General features: G+C 43.2%; 1 protein-coding gene across 1 annotated transcript in view; it reads right to left on the bottom strand.

Moving 5' to 3' along the window:
• Positions 1-520: 520 nt before the first annotated feature.
• TOMM22 (translocase of outer mitochondrial membrane 22) overlaps positions 521-21,900 on the bottom strand; it is a 35,033-nt gene continuing 13,653 nt past the window's right edge. The window contains exons 3-4 of the mRNA XM_033929456.1: positions 11,297-11,414; positions 521-862 (exon numbers count right to left, since the gene is read on the bottom strand). Coding sequence (XP_033785347.1) covers positions 788-862; positions 11,297-11,414 — 193 coding nt within the window. The 3' untranslated portion in view covers positions 521-787. The remainder of the gene's footprint in view (positions 863-11,296; positions 11,415-21,900) is intronic.

Genomic DNA, 21,900 nt, shown 5'->3' with positions numbered 1-21,900 from the left:
ATAGGTGCCAGTTCTAGAATCTGGCCCTTAGTGAATGATTTAGGCTTCCTCATTGCAGGGGTTGGATAAAGACTTAAAAGTATGGTCTGAGGCTGGGGCTGGGGCTTATTACTGCAATGCTGGACTAGAGAGACGGATTAAAAACAAAATAAAACCTAACCTATCAGCTCATGTCAAGACTTTCAATGACACCAAATACCAGAAAAAAAAGGGGGGAGGGGGCTCACTCAGCTGCTGGGTACGGAGGTTATTTTAGCTTAAGGTACTAGATGCAATTGTGAAAATCCTTTCCTTAAAAGCCTGTCTTGTTACTGCTTAAAATGTAAACGACCCTGAATGCAAAAAAAGTTAATGATCCACAACACTGCTCCCTTTTAATAGTTTAATATCAGGGAATTAAAAAAAAAAAAAAAACAACGATGTTTGATGTTCAACCTCTTTGCAGTCCAACTGAAGAAAAATGTATTTTACTAAAACACATGCAGGGACTAGATGCAGAATCTCTCCTTAAATGAGTACCCTCTCACAAAGTGCCAGCTGCTTTTTTTTTTTTTTTTTTTTTTTATTTAAACACCTGGAGAGAGCAACAGTATAGATGCCAGCATTCTGGATACATCCAACATGTCCAATGGAGATTTAACGGTATAGATGGTGGGAGAGATATAAACCAGTCAATAGGCAAAGTTAAAAATAAAATTTTTGTATGAGGAATATCAGAGGTGTCCAATGACGGTCCATTCACATTACAAGCCAAGGTGTTCCCAGTCTCTGAATAACAGATATTATATCACAGCTTTCCCGAGAAAGGAGGGAGTGCACCAGGCAAACCCCCCGACATCCCTGTGGTAGGCCCCAGAAGAATCTTACAGAAAAAAAGGGGAAAAAAAGACAACAAAACATTAGATGTCATCTTTGCTTCAAAATCTTGATAGACTGTCATCAACAGTCTAATAAATATAATTGAATTTGCAATGCCTCTTATAAGATGGTGTGCCATGCTAGTAAAGAGAAGACTAAAAAGCCATTTCATATCATCACAACCAATGATTAAACTGTCCTGTACACTACACTAATATTATAGTAGAGAATGACAAGGGGACAAATTTTTCCCTGTCCCTGCGAGTTATTTTCCTGTTCCTGCCCCATTCCTGCAAGCTCCGTCCTCATCTGCACAAGCCTCAAACACTTTAAAATAATTTTTATTTATTTCGTTCAATTATATCCCGTCCTCCCTGAGGAGCTCAGAACGGTTATATGGTAACATACATAACAGTTATCAAACAAGGCACGTAATATTAACAACAAGGAACAGAAGACTAAGGCGATAGGATAGAGTGGTATCTTTCAAACTTTCTCGAGCCGGGGCACACTAAACGTAGTGGTCATGGCTTGAGGCACCCAGAAGTGCGCGGATGTCGCCGTGATGACATCACGCGTATGCGTATGTGCAGAGGCCCTCCAGATGGGCCCTGAGATGCCAGAGGGGGTGCCAGCAGGGAAGAGGGCCGGAGAGACGGAGAGGCACTGGCGCCAGCTGATTGCCTACAGCAGTGTTTCTTAACTACTTCAAGCTAAGTACTCCCTAAGTCTAACAAATATCAACTCAGTACCCCGACCACAGACCTCCCTAGGCCCACGCAAGCTCTGCCCCAGATCCCATCCCCTTTACTAATGTAATGCAATTTTTTCCATTCATTTTTCATATACATACAATATACACAGCAGATATAAATTCTCAAAATTGACACATTTCAATCACTATATTGAAAATAAAATCATTTTACCTACTGGTGATCCTCTGCAGGCTGCTGTAATTAGCTTTAAAGGTGGGACCGGGAGGCCGGGGGGCAAACTGGAGGATGCTAGAGAGAAGGGGGACACATGCAGGCCTTCAGCGAATCAGGCAGTGCTGGCACTGTACCATGTAGGGAAGTCAGCTGGCAGGCGCCTCTCTTCCTCTTAAGTGTGCTGCGGCACACTTAGAATCTCAGGAGGCACACTAGTATACTTCGGCACACAGCTTGAGATACACTGGGGTAGAGTGAGATGAGCCTAATTTAGTTGTTCTGGTTTAGCAGACACTTGGGGCTTAATTTCACTAAGGATACCGATTGTGTCCTGACCACTTTGCGAACCTGACCCAATTCATTAACCTTATTCCCAATTCAATCCATACCTGATCTGCACATGCAAATGAGGGGGAATGGCATGCAAATGTAGGAAGGCAGCGAGTCACTAAAAAAATTTCATGAATATCGACTGGGCTGTCCGATCAAAAAATAAGCAACTGCTGAAGACCAATTGCTCAGGTCCTTTCCGACTGCACCGACTCTCCTGCTCTCTGCCCTGACTCACCGCTCTGCTCTCTGCCCATGGTTTTAACCCATGGGTTTAAAGCGTGTTAAAACCACAGGCTTGCGAAGTTAAAAGAAAAGGTTTCAAGCTCTGTAAGCATGCGCAGACCATCTACAGGCAAAGAAGATGGTCTGCGCATGCGTCAGGATCGCTCTTTGGGTGAAGTTCTTCTTCACTCAAAGGGTGGTGGACACCTGGAATGCGCTTCCAGAGGGTGTGATAGGAAAAAGTACGCTATTAGGTTTCAAGAAGGGATTAGATGATTTCCTGAAGGAAAAGGGGATTGAAGGGTATAGATAGAGAATTACTGTACCGGTCCTAGACCTGATGGGCCGTCGCGTGAGCAGACTGCAGGGCGCGATGGACCTCTGGTCTGCCCAGCAGAGGCATTTCTTATGTTCTTATGTTCTTCACAGATCCCTGCGGTCGGTTGGGGGGGCATGACTCCGATCGCCCTTATTTGCATGAGGACGCTTCGTGAATCAGCACTCGGGGCTTAGTGAATCTAGCCCTTTGGGCCTAAAGCATGCACAGGAAGTGAGTCAGTGTGTGAAAAGGGAGAGAGTCAGTTGAATATCTATCAAGAATATTGTGGGTTGGGAGTAACCGTCTGAATGCTAGCTTGTCCTGAGGAGTCAGGTGAAGAGGTAGATTTTTATTGCTTTCCTAAAGCTCAAAAGTCCATTAAGAGATTTGATGTTAGGAGGTAGCTGATTTCAGTGCTTTGGTAAGAAGTAAGAGTATGACCTTCGTCTAGCACTTTCTAGTTTGAGGCTCCGACCATCTGCACAAGCCTCAAACACTTTAAAATCATAAGTGTTCGAGGCTTGTGCAGTTAAGGCAGAACTTACAGGAATGGGACAGGAACAGCGACAAAACTCATGGTAACAGGACAGGGAAATTGAGATCCTATGGGGACAGACAGGGACAAATTTGTCCCCATGTCATTCTCTATATTACAGCTTCAAGACAGTAGAGTGGGAAATAAAAAAACATTCTTTTTATGTATAGTCTTTAACAAAACTCAAAATGGTTTACACAGTACCTATAAAAAGATATCTAAATGGATCAAGAGAATCCTATGTACCCATAATCATAAAAAGGCTATCATCTCAACCCTTCATGAAATCAGTAAAACCCATTCTTTATCTACCTCTAATCAATCAGATTTCAGAACATCAACTATAAATATGTATGAGAAAAATTTGCAGAGACACTGCCTGAAAATCTGCCTCAGGTATATTTACTGTTGGATATCCTGAAAATCCAATTGGTTGTTTTGATGCCACGAGGACTGGGTTTTGAGCTCCTGCTCAAAATCCTCCTTCATAAAATGCACAGCATTTTCAAAACACTTCAGTATCTTCCAGTATATCCAAACCTGCAATACTTCTTTTAAAACAGTCTCACATCTTTAGAGGCTTCTTCAGCAGTGATTCTTCTACTACAAGCTACTATGGTCATGGTTCAGGACAATGTATCTTTAAAAAATATCATCATAAAAGGGAAGACAAAGCATCCAGATAGTGAGATTGCAATACAAACCACAGTATACAAGGTTTCCTTAAATTCAGAGCAGGCTGATTTTAAAGGTTACAAATTATCTATGCTGGAGAATGTGGTGAAATCAGTTAGCTTAGCGGGGTTTAAAAAAGGCTTGGATAATTTCCTAAAAGAGAAGTCCATAGGCCATTATTGAAATGGCTTGGGGAAAATCCACTGCTTATTCCTAGGATAAACAGCATAAAATATGTTTTATTACCGTATTTTCACGCATATAACGTGCGCGTTATACACAATTTTACAAACCGTGCATAACCATGCGCGTTATACGTGTGAGCGCGTTTTACAACTTTTTTTTTTCAATCCGATTGGCATCCCCCCTGCGAACCGGCATCCTCCCCCCCGCTCGCGTCACCCCCCCTCCCCCGTGATCCTACATCCCCCCCAGCACCGCAAAACATCTCTTACCCGATTGGGCACCAGCACCAGTGCCCAGGACGTGCCAGTACCAGTGCCCGAAGATCCTCCCTCGTTGGTTTGGGCTGGGCTGGGCGGTGCGGGAGAGATCCTCCTTCTTCCTGCGCCGGGCTGGACTAGGCTTTGAGCATTTGCGCATGCTCAAAGCCTTCTGGTCTCGCTCTCTCCGAGGGGGGGATGTAGGATCGCGGGGGAGGGGGGTGACACGAGCGGGGGGGGGAGGATGCCGGTTCGCAGGGAGGATGCCGGATCGGATTGAAAAAAAAAAGTTGTAAAATGCGGGTAAGCGAGCGGGGGGGGGGGGGAGGATGCTGGTTCGGAGTAGGCGGGAGGAGGTTTCAGGATTTCCCCAATGAATATGCATGAGATCTATTTGCATGCACTGCTTTCAATGCATATTCATTGGGGAAATCCTGAAAACCCGACTGGATTACGGCCCTCGAGGACCGGAGTTCCCCACCCCTGTTTTATACTCGAGTGTTTTCCTTTTTTTATTATACCCTCTCAGTTCATCTGAAAGACAGAGAATTCTCCAAATTCAGACTGATCTTAAGGCAGAAGACAAGCGAAGTCCACTGACAGGGCGGACCTTCAGGATCTCTAGACACATCTACAAGAAAGAAGATTATTGAGATAAGAACCTAATCTTTCTTTCTAGTGCAATGTGTCTAGTAGTCCTAAACGCTAGGGATGTACCAAAGCAGTCCCTGGAATCTAGGGCGGGCCCGCTGAGCCTGCCTTCAAAACGGAGGACCCGAATGCAGCGTCTTTTCTTGGCTGCTACATCCACCCTATAGAACCTTGTAAAGGTATGAGGGGGAGACCAAGTAGCTGCGCTATAGATTTGCTCGGGCAAAACCATCCCCAAATCTACGACCATAAGGTAGCGACTCCTCTAGTGGCATACGATCGGCGTCTGCTTTTTGCAGCCCACATATGTGGAGAAAATGGTCATTTTAATCCATCTGGAAATTGAGGCTTTAGATGCTGGCTTCCCTTTCTTGGCATTACTGGTCAGAACAAAAAGATCTGATACGCAAAATTCATTGGTAATTTTGAGGTAATGAAGAAACATTACATTACATTAGGGATTTCTATTCCGCCTGTGCCTTGCGGTTCTAGGCGGATTACAATATAGAAGATATCTGGGCATTTCCAGTAGAATTACATTACAGGATAAAAGTAAGTTACAGGAACCGTAAAGAATTATGATACTTCAATTTCACAGAAGATAATATATATCACCGTAGATAATACATATCACAGAAGATAATACATATCAACTGAAACAAGTTAAGTCAGGTGGGGTGTAAAAGAGTTACAGTAATTCTAGATCACAGACAAAGAGATACTATAGGTGGGTGTTTCCAAAGGCGTTGATTGGGAACTCATTGGATGGTGGTTAGAGTGATGGGAGATATTTTTTGAACAGTAGTGTTTTTATTTCTTTACGGAACTCTTTTATGTCTGTTGTTTTGGTCAGTAGTTTTGAGATGTCAGAGTCAATTTTAGCTTGCTTGACATCCAGCAAATGAAACGCTTTTGTCCTTTTTCTTAGAACCCAAAGGGTGAAAAGCGGGCAAACAGACTTCCTGATTGATGTGGAAGGTCAAGACCACTTTCGGTAAGGACAGAACCGTACACAAGGAGAGTCCTTCTTTCATAAATGTAAGGAACGGTTCCATGCAAGACAGAGCTTGTAACTCGGAAACTTGTCGCTGACGTAATCGCAGCCAAAAACATTTTACGGTCCTGAGTATCCTTTATCACCACACCTCCTTTACTAGGCTAGAAGGTTCGTTTGGTGATCTGTGCCACCAGCAAATCCACCTTGGCTGAACAAACAGCTGCTGGAAATCCAGAGTCATGAGAAGATCATGGCCATAGTCTTAGCCACTCTCAGGGACCCTTCTGTTGATTCCAAGCGGACTGTGACCAGCTTTGTGATGTCCGGATGTGAGGGAAAGAACGCAGTCACAGCAACTGAGCCGCTTATAATTAAGAACTGCGATGAGGGGGCTGGAGGAACTTCCAGCTTCAATTCTCGTAGTGAGTAGAAAGGCTTTGAACAGCCAGCGCACCATGGGGTCTTGTCCCTGGTCCAGGACCACTACATAAGAACATACTGCTTCTTAACTGCTGTTCTAATACAGAGAACCAGACTCTATGAGAGAAACTTTATCCTGGAACAATAGTGGAATGGAACTGGACTTTCCATCCTCCCAGCCTATGTCAGACTGAACCTCCTGGTCCAGATCTGTGTCCTCATCTGGTCAGGGTGCATTCTGAGGGGAGATCCCCTGCACCACTGCCTCCATCACACTGAAGGCAGTTCAAATAGGCATTCCACATAAGGCTCACAAAATCTGGGGGTGAAGCCTTGTACTGGGGGGGTCTCAAGAAAACCAGAAGGGATTTCCTGTCAGTCCTCCTGGGTTCCAAAATCACCGCATATCACTGTACCAACCCAAATTATCCATCTACCCCCTCTAGGCTTTTATGGTTGCTAGATCTAGTAGTCTCTTTACTGTCGCTTGGACTATGCTTTCTCTGGCCTCCCACTGGAGAATCCACAAAGAGGTCTGGAAGGGGACGAAAGAACTCAAACTTGTACCCTCCTGAATAATTTCCCAGCGGCCTGAAGTAATCCTCACCCACGCTTCCCAATAAGCCAACAACCTCCCTCCTATCCTTGGAGGCACGGTTCCTGATTTGGTGTCAGAACTGCTTCTTGGGGGCTGCTGTCTGGTAAAGACTTTGGTTTATGATCCTGTACGTTGGCCATAATGTCGTCAAGTCCTTTATCAAATAGCAATTACCTTTAAAAGGCAATTTGCTCAGTGTAGCCTTAGAGGATGAATCTCCCACACACTGTCTGATCCAAAGCATTCTATGGGTAGAAATAGTATATGCAGAAATCTTGCTCATACAGAGCATCTACCATATAATCCACTCTCAACATAAACTGGGGATCTGCGTTGGCATCCTTTCCTAGAGCATGACATAACCTCAAATGTAAGCACATGCGACGTATGATGCTGCTGCAACCTTCAACTCCAATGCTCTGGCCTCATATTGCCTTTTAAGGAAAAAATCCAGCCTGCAGTCTTGTGTATCTTTCAACACTATTCCCCCTTCACTGGGGAGGGAGGTATGTTTGGTAACCTGTGCCACCAGGGAATCCACCTTTGGTGGAATAAACAACTGATGAAATTCAGCATCCATCGGGTAAAGTTTTACCATGGCTTTAGCCACCTGAAGGGGTCCTTCTGGGACCTCTCAGTGGTCCATCAGCATCTTAGTAATGTCTGAACAGGAGAGAAAGAATGTGTTCTGAAGCACCTTAGTGCTGCTCATAAGCTAAAACCGGGCAGTAAAGGTCTGCGGAGGCTCTATCTTTAATTCTTGGAGAGACTCGGTAATAATCTAAAAAAGCGCTATGGGTTTAAAACAGCCTGCGAACTGTCAGGTCCTCCCCACGATCCAGGACTTCCACCTGGTTGGGACATGGCCTTCCCAGGTGCAATGCTGAATCTCCTAGTACAGAGGACCCAGACTGGGAAAGTAAAGCCATAGATACAGATTTCACTTCATCCCAGTCTTCTTCTGACTGTATCCCTATATCTTGCACATGGCTCTATTGTGGGGAAACTGTGCTCTTAGAACCCCTGGCGCTACCACTGCCATGACCCCCGAGGAGTCACTGTGACCACTGTAATTATACTTACAAATTCTGGAGTAAAAGCCAGACCAGGCACAGAGGGCCCTTGCTGGCACACCTGTGGTGTCACTCTGGGGTTTCATGGTAGGTGCAAAGCTACGCTTCACTGTGGGTGCGCTTATTTATTTAATTTGTTTTATATCCCATCCTCCCCATAGACACTTACACCATTTCCCAGCTCCAACCAATATTTCTTACCTGGAACTTGTCACCTGGGACCCCATACCACCAGAAGGACTCAAAGAGGCTAAACCAGTGGCTCCTGCCTCCCCTCTGTGCTACGTGGAACAGATGGTCCTCAGCTGGCCATCCAGTGCAAATCTGGATTGAATCCTGAGTATCCTGGCCTGAGGAGTCCATCTAAACTGATTTTGAGCCAAATTGAGAAGTTTTGAGGCCAATAGAAGCTTTTATTCTAAAATCAGGAAATCCAAGATGGCTACTGTGGCAGTAATTTTAGCGCCAAAAATAGCCCGTGAGAGCTAAATAAAAGGTCATAAAACTCAGGGAATAGGATTTTAGAGCTCGGGGGACCCTGCCCATAGCCCCAGAAACCTTTAAAAACTACCTTTAAAGATCCCCCCCCCCCCCCCGATTTCTCTCATAGGCTGTTACAGCCTGAACTCACTGTGCCATGTAGATGCTGGGAGCTGTTTAGACCAACTACAGCCAGAGAACTTTTGCCTCAGACAAGCCTGGAAACCCAGATAGCATGCTTCTTCAGACTGTTCCTCAGTCCTACCAGCAGGACTGAGACCTCAAACTGCACCAGAACTCGTGTGCTAAGTCAGGGAGAGGAATGCAGGCAGCACCCAACCCTGGTGAAAAACTGCCATAGGACTACTCAGCCTGCGCTCAACCTCTCTGTGGACAAAACCTGGAGTGATCCTTGCTCCCAAGGGAATGGTCCCTGAGCTCCTAGACTGTTAAAGCAGGCTTGCCAAGTAGGTGTTCTGCAAAGAAGGCTGCCTCTCAGCTACAGACTATTGCCCTCAGAGTGTGTGTTCTCTGCAGCCAGAGATGTCCTATAACTCGTATCTTCTGCAGCACCAAAAATCCTCATGACCAGATTAACATCAGCGCCACTATCCTCCATGCACCCGACCGATGGCGTGGCTTTCCTACATTCAACTCCGAATGACCACAAGGGCTATAATCTTAGGGCGTTTCCCCCCTCTAAATAAATGCCCCTCGTGATGAACCTCAAAGCCGCTATCCTCCCTGCACCCAACCAATGGCGTGGCTATCCTCCATTCAACTCCTGATGATTACCAGAGCTGTGATCTTCAATAGGTTGATGGCCCCGTGATGAACCTCAAAGCCACCACCTTCCTCCACACATGCCCCACTCCCCGACATCGTGCTTATCATTAGTACTGGAAACCTGCTGCTGCCATCAATGCTGTATTCTGATCCAGTGCGGGGTCTTGAGCATCTGCACATGCTCAAAGCCTGCCATCTCCCGCCCCCTCTGGGTTTATATTCGAGTATATAAGGTAAAGGAAAAATAAACACGAGCAGAACAGACAGCCTCCTACCATCTCACGTATAGATGTGTTAGAGGACAGTCCAGAGTCAGGGGAGAGGGAACAGTCAGAGGAGAGGGAACAGAAAAAAATATAAATGAGGATCTCAACACCAGACCTCACAATCAGAGGTACACAACACACAGGTTCAAGAATGATGTGCCTATTGCACTAGAATGGTCTTTTAATTTTGAGGCAATCCCAAAGACTACAATGGGTATGAACATGACCATTTTTTATACAATCAGACTTTTTACTCCCTTCCTCTGCAAAGAGCAGTCATGCTCAACTCCAATGAACTCTTCCAGCCTGCCAAAATCTAAAACGCAGGCTAAGTCGTGGGCCGGATTTTTTATTAAGATACTTGCCCCCTCCTTTGCTGACACGCAGTGTGGGCCACAGCGCCGGTGGTGGCTCCGATGCTCACAGGACTTCTGTGAGCATCCGATCAATTGCTGGCGCCTGCGCCAAAACCCACGCTGCGCGCCAGTAGAAGTATAGGGATGCAACCTCTCCAACCCCACGCCGGATACAAAATAAATAAAAAAGACTTTTCCTCTCTTTTAGGTCCTAGTTCACGTTTGCTATCTAACACCAGATCTGGCAGGATACACATTTCAAATCTGCCATATTGTAAAACCCAAAACAGAAAACACCTTTTGTTGTATGGTCATTTTGCTTTTGGTCCAAGTTTCTCTTTCTGATTTTGTCTATTTTCTAATTCTCTTTCCAGTGTCTGCTGTCCATTTTTTTTCTCCTCTTCTCTCTTGCACCAGTCCCTGTCTCCAACATATTGATTTTTCCCTTTCAACTTTTCTGCCTCTGTCCACTGAAATTTTTCCCTCTTTCTCATCCTTCTCCTTTTTAAATTTTCAGCTACCTATCAATTTTCCATCTTCTTTTATTCTGTAGCTCTCCCATCTCACTCCTTTCCCAGCTTCCTATTTCCTTCTATCTCTCCTCCTCTCTCCTCTTGGTCCAACATTTTGCTCTGTCTCTTTTCTGTTGTTTTTCTTCCCTCCCCCCTTGATGCTGAACAATGAGATGGAAGGAGAAAAAAAAGAGATGCTGCATCTCTCTCCGTTCCACCCCCAGGCCTAACATTTCTCTATCCCCTTCCATCTCCAGATTCAACTTCTCTCCCTTTCTCTTCCCAACTGCCCCCCATCTCAACTCTCCCCCTGTCTGCCTGCCTCCCTCCCCCCAGGTCCACCATTTCTCCCTTTCTCTTCCCAATGGTTCTCCTTCTTTCTCTACACTACCCCAGGTCCAACCTCTCTCCCTTCATCTTGCTCTCTTCACATCCCGTCGTGCCTTTCCCTCCGGTGCCGGTCCGATGTTGCTGCTGGGCTGGGGAATCTGCCGGCCTCGGCGATTTGGGAGTGCTTTCCATGGCTCTCCTCCTGCTTTTTGCCTTCCACGGTCTGTCTCCAATGACGTGCAACTTCCTGTTTCCACCCAGGTGGACCGCGGCAGACGGAGAGCAGGAGGGGGAGCCACGAACAGCACTGCCAAGTCGCAGCCGAGGCCGATGGACTTTCCGGCGTGGTGGCGTCGGACCGGCGCGGAGGGGATGACACGCTGGGCTCAAAGGGAAAGATCGGGAACATTGCCGCAGGCCACATAAAAAGGCCAGGCAGGCCAGATTTTCCCTACGGGTCTTGTGTTTGACACATGTGCTCTAGAAGGTTCCAGCCTATACACAGAGCCTTACCTGCCGCTGCTGCAGTTGCTGTTGCTGCTCCATCTGAAGCTTTTCCGTCTCAAATACAACTGGCAGGACAAGGATCATGAAAGACGTTGTTCCAACCCACAGAGCTGACCTAGAGAAGCTACAGTTCACAATAAAAAAAAAAATATGTTGCAAGTGAAAATGCTTCTGTACTGACAGGTCATATGATGCTTCTTTCAGGTGGAATAGGGGGGGGGAGCAGGGAAGAAAGTCTTAGCATCCAGGCACTCTAAGCTTAATGGCAAGTAGTTTAATGTACAAGTCTCCCATCAGTCTATTTACACAAACCCACCAAGTCTGATATTGCTGCCTTCTCTCAAACAGACCTCACTGTGATCATTTTTAAACCAACTCTTCACCACCACCACCCTTGAGCTCACAAAACATGGCTTGTATTCCTGAACAACCACTGTGGCTGTGGGCTGGGCTGCTTATGGAAAGAGTCAGAAGTCCATACTAAGTGTGGACTATGGACCATGCATCGTAAAGGCCTGACAGTCACACCTCTTCTTCCCACAACTTTACTATTTGAGAAGGAAAGCCATGGGAGGTAGGAGCAAGGTAATCACAGAGACTAATACAGGCTTGCAGACCAATGCTCAGAATAACCGTGCCAACCCTATCCTAGAGTAGTCCCTGCACACTTTGGCTGTTGCACCAATTATCTGGGTGGGACAGATTAAGCAGAGGTGTGAGGCACATGAGCTGGTCTCCTAGTTCACAATAGCGATCTCCAGAATAAAACATTCAGGGCCGCCTCATCCAGACCGCATGGGAATGTTATCTATCAGTGATAGCATAGGACTGGGTTCTATTCCTAGCTCTGCCATAAGCTCTAGAGGACCATGCACAACTCTGATAATCCTTATGTCCTCTTGTTCATAGGTACGGAAAGTTCTATTGCTACCTGTTCATACTTTTCCCACTTTGAAGCTGCAATGAACAAAGAATGTGTCTGTCTTGGTTACTAGCCATAGTGCACATTGCTGACTACCTTTTCTATTCCCAAAATGTGAATCTGGGATAAGAGATAATCACATGGGTGATAACGTGAAATAGATACTAAATATGAAAACAGGCACTCTATATTTAAATTCAAACAGTCAAAACTTTCTCACATTAACAGTGCTCAGAACCACACAAAGTAGTACAACGAAGATGATCACAACGGGGTGAAACCCCCGAAAGCAGTGTCTTCAAGGTTCAATCATTGCACTTCACGTTTTATATTGGTGAACACTCTAATTACTTAAAATAGTAAATGGTGCAAAAACTGCTATGTACTCATCTTAAAGGGCTGATTCTTCCAGGCTCTGACGCGTTTTGCCAGACCAGGCTTCCTCAAAGAACCCACGAAAAAGTTTCTTCCAAATTAATGTGTCTAATGTTCTTTGCAACTAGGCAAAGAACATTAAATCTCAAATAAAAAGTTGCCCCCCAAGATATAACCCCAGGTTTCAAAAGAAGAAATTCACGACGACGTTTTTGCGTCTCCTGTGCCAAATCTGGGAACATTTGTATTTTATGACCAAGAAAATTTTTTTGTCTATTATTAAAGGAAAGTTTTAACAACCAGGTTTTATCAATTGGTAGAGCTAAAGTAATGATCTTAGTGGCTGATGATGCTAAATCCTTCTTAAGTGTCTCTAAAATTTCTGAAGTGTTTAAGGTTTTTTGATCTGAAGGTTTTTCTTTTTGTTGTTGATTTTGTCCTTTTTCAGGGAGGTAGTAAACCCGTGAGAATGGTGGTAACTGCTCTTCAGATATCTCCAAAATTTCCATTAGATATCTCTTAAGCATATCTCTAGGTGTTACCAAATCAAGTCTAGGAAAATTAATTAACCTTAAATTGTTACTACGTGAGTTATATTCTCAAGCATTTCAATTTTCCTCCTTAAATTGATATTATCTTTAATTAAAGTCTCTTGTAAATGTTTAGATGTTGTCGTTTCCTTTTCAATTTTCTGAATAGTTAAATTAGAAGTATTTATATCTTTTCTTATATCTTTTAATTTTTTATCATATAGCTGAAATTTTCTTTCAGTTTGTTGACAAGTAGAGATAATAGTCTTAACAAAGTCAGCCATTAGGTCCCATAAGGAATCTAAAGTTACTTCAACAGGTTTATTCAATACAATTGGAACCTGTGTGAGTGTAAAGTGATCACCGTTCTGAAGATTTTCTTCGGGGTTTCTCCCTCTTGTAAAGATGTTATCTGCGCCAGATTTCTCCATTGGGACCCTTAAGAAACAAGCCCCAACCTCCAAGCTCTCCTCAGATTCCTTACTTGCCTCTGGAGAAGAGAATACCTAAGATTCCGGGGTTTCCTCCACCCCTGGGGGAGCTGGTAATTTGAGGCTGCGGGGGCGGAGCCCTAACATCGGGGCTAAGAGTAGTATCGGGCCCAAGAGTGTCCACTGCGGGTTCACCTCCCTGTGTCCTCAGTGGGCCGCCATCCAATAACGCTGAGACCTCCTGCATGCACCTTAGGAGCTCCTGGATGTTACCGAGACCCGGAGCTCCAGGGCACTGCGAGGCAGAAGCAGCGCTCCGGCCCCTTCTCTTGGGCATCGTGCTAAGTACTATTACCGCTAAAGAAATTTTCATCAAAGTAATCGATGTCCTAAGGCGAATGACTCAGAGCGTCCTGCCTTCAGTCGCCATCTTGGATCCTTGTAAGCATCTCTTCTTTTGTGAGTAGGTCAGCAATTTGCCTCTTAAAGAACCTCAGTATCCTGATTCGTCTCTCCTGCACTATGCTCAGTTCACTGGAAGCAAGTGATGCGCCTTCAAGTGACTCAAACTGGTCCATAAAATACTTCAACCACAAGGTACCAGGCTACATATCTGCCAGACTGCACCCTTAAGTGCCTAGCCATTCTCTTCGCTCAGAAAATGAGAAACAGCTCAGCATACCCCCTGGAAGATCCCTCCTACTGGAAACAGCCTGCAAGCGCTCCTAAAGTCACTTTCTTCCCAAGCTATGGAAGGAGGTGCCACCGCAGATCAGGTCTCTGGATTCTCTGATGGACTTCAGGAAAGCAGTGAAAACTTTCCTCTGCCGATGACCCCGCTTCTGACTTGGCACTCTATAGGTGAACTGACTCATGCTGTGCACCCCTCCATGTTCAATATCATTGTAAGCTCCTGATTATCTTACCTGTATTACTCTGCCCTGTTCATTAGCTATGTCCCGATCCTGTGTGTTGAAGATTGATTCAAACAAACGGTGGGTGAACCTATGTATTTTCCCTTGTAACCTGTCCTAAGCTTTCTGGAAGGACAGGATATAAATCGAAATAAATAAATAAAATACATAAATAAATGTGTAATGCTATGTTAAGTGCACTCTCTTATTGTTATATGTATCATTGCTTTAGGTACTAGCTAAGGGTTCCCCTATATAATTTATTTCAACAATAAAATAAAGCCAGATTCTGTGAAGTTGGCAAAAATAATAGTATTGTCTAAGTCTAGTAAGGACCCGAGTGAACCAAGTTCTTATTGCCCAATCTCTCTTTTATACTGTAAATGCTAAATTGTTTGCCAAAATTCTGGTGAAACGATCGAGTCAGATTTTGTCTAGTTTGAGGAGCCTCAGGTTGGATTTGTGAGGGGATGAACTGCCCCCCCAAAATATTAGAACCATATTGGCTTCCCTTGAAACGGCTTCAGAAAAGGGAATGCCTTTATCTTATGGCCTTTTCTCTTTGCAGTACTGTGTAAATACGTCATCACAGGATTCTTTTAAGATGCAATAGAGATTTTATATTTGGATCCAAAAGCTGTCACATGGGTTAACTGTCTTCACCTTTTTGTATCTGTTATGGCACTAGGCAAGGTTGCCCTCTCTCCGTTATTTGTCCCGACGTTAGATCCTTTCATAAGGGAGGTGTGCCATAATTCAGAAATAACGGGGGTGTCTTTTCAGCATTCTACTTCTAAGATTTCAGCATTTGTTGATGATTACTGGTTCATTTAGCAAATCCACAACCTTCGCTTGTAACTTTATTGGACGTTTTTACAGGATTTGGCAAATTTTCAGGTTATAAATTAAATTTTGATAAATCCTTGGCTCTTGCTATCTCTGGACACTTTACAGATGACTTGTTTTCTTTCCACTAAAGTGGGCTTCACAGTCTCAAGTATTTAGGAGTGCAGATGACTATGCAGGTGTCTGACTTATACGGTATCACCTCTATGCCAACGACTTGTAAATCTCTCTCTCTACACCTAAAATCTCGACAGACATTCAGTCTCGGGTTTCAACCTGCTCATCTGACATCGCTACCTGAATGGCTCACTGCCATCTAAAATTAAACATGTTCAAGTCTGAGCTCCTTATCTTTTCACCTACACCTCTCTTTCCTTTTTCCCTATTCTCTATTTCTGTGAACACCACCCTCATCCTCCCTGACTTGTTGGCTTGCAACCGTGGGTAATCTTTGACTTGTCTCTCTCCTTCTTTTCACATAACCAAAAGACTGCCAAGACCCTCATCACCTCGACTATTGCAACCTGTTTCTCACTGGCCTTCCGCTAAACCATCTCTCTCCACTTCAATATGTTCAGAACTCTGCTGCATGCCTCATATTATCTCAGTGTCGCTAGGCCTACATTATCCCTCTCCTCAAGTCACTTTATTGGCTCCCTATCCATTTCCGCAAACAGTTTAAACTCCTCTTACTGACCTACAAGTGTGTTTGCTCCGCAGATCCTCAGTGTCTCTCCTCTCTCCCCACATCCCTCCTGGGCACTCCACTCATTGGATAAGTCTCTCTTATCTGTACCCTTCTCCTCTACAGCCCTCCAGACTCCATCCCTTCTACCTTGCTGCACCATATACCTAGAACAAACTGCCTGACTCAATATGACATGTTCCGTCTCTGGCCGTATTCAAATCCAGACTCAAAGCCTACTTTGAAGATGCTTTCAATTCCAAACTCCAACCCACCTTCTAAGCACCAATATCTGTCTTATTCCCTCTGTAATTCCCCCACCAGAGCACTGTGAATTGATGCACCTTTTTGTTCTGTTTGTCTGTCTTGACTACATTGCAAGCGTTTTTGAGCAGGGATTGTCTTTTCTGTGTTTTGATGTACAGAACTGCATATATCTAGTGTAGTAGTTATATGGTTTATAAACATTTTTTATTTACTTACCACTTTTGCTCAAACACTGTCTAGTTGGATGCACTTGCCATTGTTGCTACATAAAGAAAACAGCTTTTTTAGATGATGGAATTTCCTTGCTGGCTGTATATTAGGCGAACGCTGCCTCTTAAGCTTTTCAACACGGATGTACTGTTCTTGTATAGAGTGATATCCAAATTCTGTTGGAGAAGTCTTAAGTCTAAAACTTCATTCTGTCAGTTGTTAGGGCATTGGTGGGGGGGGGGGGAGGGAGGGGGGAGAAACAGTATAACATCCCAGATATGAAAAAGTATAATCAAACCTATTTGCTTTGCTATTTCAGTGACTGTTTTCTGGGCTGGCAGGATTATACCCCTAGACAGACTGAATTTGAATACTTTGACCTTTGGGATATATTTTTTTTTGTTTCGAGTCTCCCCTAAGATCAGATACCTGATATCTGAGGAACAGCTAATTAGCATGCCCCTTGCGTGAACTGTGGATTTAACTAGATAATGGGATGCGAGTTCTACTTGCTCAGATTTGCTTATTTGGGATAATGCTCAGTGGCGTTTTTAGAGTGGGACTGAAAAGGCATTTCTAGGATGGGATAAGTTTTATAGGAAGATGGCACCATGATTGCTTTGACTAAGGGATTATTTATTTTAGATATTTATATACCTCCTATCAAAGTTATCTAAGTGGTTTACAATCAGGTTATCGTGCCGACATGTTTCAACCGGTGGTTGGTTAACACGGCAGAAAGCTAAACTAAGGGATATTAGCCTTGAGAAAACCATTTGGGTGAAACATGTCGGCACGATAATCCCAGCAAGTTAGACCACTAATACTAATTAAGCTAAGTATTTCAACATCTTTATGATAAAGTTTGATATTTAAGATAAATTAAGTGGGACCCAGTGAGGAATTGGTATGTAAAGCCAGAAACAATGAAAAATCTTTGAGTATCGTGGTGATACCTCTGAGGATCTGTCATCATTGAAATCACCAAAATCATTGTTGCAAGTGTGAGATTACGGGAGGTGATCTATTGTGAATCACCTTCTAATTTGTTATTTATTGAACTACTCTCCCACAATAATTTTTTGTATACTAACCTATAGCGCTGTTCATTAATATATGAGAGTTAAAGCATTATGCAGCTACTTGGATCAGAAAAGTTTACGATCACACTATAGTCAGCTTGTTTGGAACTTCTTCATGCAAGTGCACAGAAATACTCTGTGTCTGGGTTGTATAGGGTTTTGCTGGCGATTTCTCCTTGTAAAGACGCGAGTGAATTGGTGGTGCACTGGACTTCTGAGGATTTTCTTAAACTAATTTCACACATTCCTACTATGGTGCAACATGTGGATATTAGGGAATGCCAATTCAGGACACTGCAGAGGACACAGCTAATTCAAGCCCAGATTTTTAAGATGGGAGGGGTGGATATCCCTCTGTCAGAAGTGTCACTAGGCGACTTCATTCTTTTTAGGAACGTTTGAAGATATTTTTTTGGGTTGAGGGAGGGGGTCCTTTATTAGCTACTTAGAAAAGGTGTTGAAATCTAGATTACCATTTTTAGTTATGGAATTTCTTCTAGACTCATTTGAGGTTTTTGTACTGCAGAGTGGAGATGGCTGCATATTTATTAGGAAAAGCGGGCATTTTTGGCAAGAAGGTAATACTGAAAGTGTGGAAGAATAAAGATCCCTCCTCATTTTGGATACAAATTAATATTGAAGGAGCGAAATGGCTGGTCATCCCCCTGATGCCAAAAGCATTTTCTTAATATTTGGAGTCCTTTGTTCAATCGCTTTCATCTAGAGCCAGGTGGTCTGATATTTAACTTTTTCTGAATGCACTTTTTAGATACATGTAAAATAAATAAAAATATATTTGTTGTTATTATTGTGTATGTGACGGTTTAGGTTTGTCGTCTCCTACTGTAGCTTTGTGAGTCAGTCTTGCGTTTGGCTTTACATTTCAGTCTCTGGAGATTGAGGTCTGATTTGTAGCGAGGGGGTATAAGAGACAAGCCTCCTCACTAGGGGTGTGGATTCTCATTGTTTGTGGCCATTGTTACTGCTATTATCCTAATTGCCTTAGAATAATTCTGCAGTGGTGGGAAAGGGAGGGAGGGTTAACTAAAGGGTTCAGGCTTATAAAAACAAAACGTACAAGTTTCAAACCTGTACTGCTTTTTTTGCAGGTGACTTTTATATGTTTACATACAAGTATGTTGTATCTTTTGAAACTGGTTTTAAAGAAGGTTTGGACAATTTCCTGGAGGAAAAGTCCATAGTCTGTTATTGAGAAAGACATGGGGGAAGCCACTGCTTGCCTGGATCAGTAGCATGGAATGTTGCTACTCTTTGGGTTTTGGCCAGGTACTAGTGACCTGGATTGGCCACCGTGAGAACGGGCTACTGGGCTTGATGGACCTTTGCTCTGACCCAGTAAGGCTATTCTTATGTTCTTAACTGTTATACTGTTTGTGCTTTGAATAAAAAATAATGAATCTATATAAATTGTGTGCAAAATACATTCCATCAAATAACAAAAATGTGAAATATGTGCTCAGATGTAAGTGCCAATGTTCATCAATCAGTACAGGCAACTTACCATGCCATCACTGCACTCAACTTTCTCAAAATCGCAAAAATACTAAGCATACAACTTAGTTGTGTAGATTAAACCCATCTCAAAGCAAAGTCTGTGTCCTGTACTGCAGAGAATATGCAGCAAAGAACAAACATCTGCTGAACTCTCAAGATTTCTTTTTAATTTTTATATCCTAAAGATTTTATATTGGATGTCATTGGTGTCATCGTAGACAGTATGCCAAAATCTTCCACCCAATGTGCAGTGGCAGCCATAAAAGCAAATAAGATGCTAGGAATTATTAGATTAGGTATGGTAAATAAGACTATTATAATGCCTCTGTTTCACTCTGATGTGATCTCACCTCACAATTCTGGTCACTATATCTCAAAAAAAATATAGCAGAATTAGAAAAGGGCCAAAGAAGAGTGACCACGATGATAAAGGGGATGGAACACCTCTCATATGAAGAAAGATCTCTCTCAGGCAGCTGTTGTTTGCTTGTAGTATGGCTGTAGCAAGCTATAATTGTGCCCTCTGCAACCCCCCATCCTTTCTTGCGCTGCCCCTACCCACTCCCACAATTGTGAGTTTTATACTTTATTCAAGATTAAAAATACAATTATTTTTTCTACCTTTGTTGTCTAGCCGTCTAATTTTTCTAATCACATTGGTCCCAATCTCTGCTTTCCTCCGTCTTCTCAACTCTCATCCCGGGTTTTTGTATCCATTTGTCATTTTTCTCCCACTTCTCGTCTTCTTCATCTCCTCCACTATTATATCCATCTCTAACATTGTTTTTTCCCTCTCAGCGTTCTTCAATTTATTTTTCTCCCTCTCTTCATGCATCCTTACTATATAGTCTTCAATGTCCCTCTGGTTACTGTCTACCTACAGCTTTCTATCTCTCTTTTCTTTCTTACCCTTTCTCTTATTCCCCAGTCTCTCACTAACTTTGAACACTACTCCCTTCCATTCAGTATGTCCTTCTCTCTCTCTTCCCAGTTCCATCCACTGTATCACCACTCTCTCTCTCTTGGGTCCCTCCACCTTGGACATGCACAGGCTCACCTGGCTGTGTGTCTGACCTAAAACCGTCAGTTTAGAGAAATTGAAAGGCATCCCTTGTCAAGGTGATAACCTTTTAGGGACAAAGTGGAGTTTTACCAGTTTTAGCTTACACTTTTGCTTGTTTTTCCCCTCCAAAAATCGAAACATTATTTGCATCGCTAAAACATAAATAGCTCTCCAATTAATTAACAATAGCCTTTAAAGGAGGCAGTGTTCCATAAAAATATTACTCAGAAAACTGCTAATATCCATTTCTGGGAACGTGGCTTGTGGAGGATCCAGAGTTGTTGATGTTGATTGACTCAAGCCTCCTATTCAATCTGGTTTGGTATAACCTTCTCAAAGATTCGGTTGCATGTGTTTTTATGTTCTTATCTACATCATCTGGGAAGATAACTAGATTGACTTTCAGATGAGGGTATAGAAGAGAACCCAATACTGTGAACTGGATGAACGGGAATAGAAGTTTCAATTAAGTGTTGAAAATGATCCTTGATGCTAGTAACAATGGATGAATCTGTTGAAATAATAGTAAGATGCTTGAACAACTATGCACGTGATGGAAGGATGTTGCAGATGGCAGGATCGACAAACAAGATTCTTGCTGCCATATCAAAGGCAAACAAGACACAAATGATGTCATTTAAGTCCAAAAGCAGCTTTTTCGTAGTTTTTTTTAATTATTGAATTCAGTTGCCAGTTGTCTTAACATATATTAAGTTTTTTTACATATCGATACTAGCATTTTATAGATGCTGTTTCATCTAGTTGGAACAGCAATCTTTAACCTTTTATTTGGCATTGTTGCTCAGAAACAACATGTGTTTTCTATGGCTCTTATGGGAGATCTGCATCTCCAAATGCTTGTTACTTGGCACTGTTGCTCTCGTTCAACTATAAGTTATGTAAAGTAGCCATTTCACCATCTGCCAATTAAAGGGTTAAGGCTAGTCAAGTTTTTAGAGAATGACACATAGACAAAGTTTGTTCCTATCCCCATGTCATTCTCTATCTTAATCCTCATTGTTTCCTACTGGCAGAGGCAGATATGGCTTCTTCTACTTCTGGAATCAGCCTCCAAAGACTGCTTTCTGACCTTCACAACTCAGAATGAGGGTCTCTCTTATATCTCAACCTCTAACCTCTAGCCCTCACGGATTGGATGTTGAAAGCTGAAAGCAAAGAGCTAGCATCCTTTCAACTGTATGAAGGTATCTAGTAGGTCCTGTGTGCTTTCAGGAAAGATTCCATCATGAAGTCATATGGTTTCAATTAAAGAGGTTTACCATTTGGTATAAGAGCAAGGCCTTAAATACTTTCTCCTGCCCTATACAAAAAATGCATGACTTCTATACATCTAGACTTCTACACTTTTCTGAGTCTAGCCTCAAGACCAACTCTATAAAACTTCACCTCAGTGCAACTGGCACCATCACTATGTGGAAGGTAAGTCTATCTCTGTACAGCCTCTAGTTGTTCATTTTATGAGAGGTTCGCTTTGAGATTGGCCTCTATTGAGAAAGCTTGCAAACCTGCAATGTGGTCTTCTGTCCACACATTCACATCTCACTACTGCTTTGAGCAAGATTCCCAAAAGGTTCAGTGAGTTCTGCAAAATATTTTTGGAGACTAGAATCTAACTCCACTCTCATAGGTCTATTTTTATTCTGTTCCATTCTGCGCCACACAATAGGAAAGTATGTACAGTAAGTTCTAGGTTAACTGGTTGCTAGCTGACCACGACTGTTCAAGTCCCTTTTGCTTTGTGTGAGCCAG

Source organism: Geotrypetes seraphini, chromosome 2, assembly GCF_902459505.1.
Source record: "Geotrypetes seraphini chromosome 2, aGeoSer1.1, whole genome shotgun sequence".
NCBI classification, from domain to species: domain Eukaryota; kingdom Metazoa; phylum Chordata; class Amphibia; order Gymnophiona; family Dermophiidae; genus Geotrypetes; species Geotrypetes seraphini.
The sequence above is the reverse complement of the archived record's forward strand: the minus strand, read 5'-3'. Positions and strand labels throughout refer to the sequence as shown.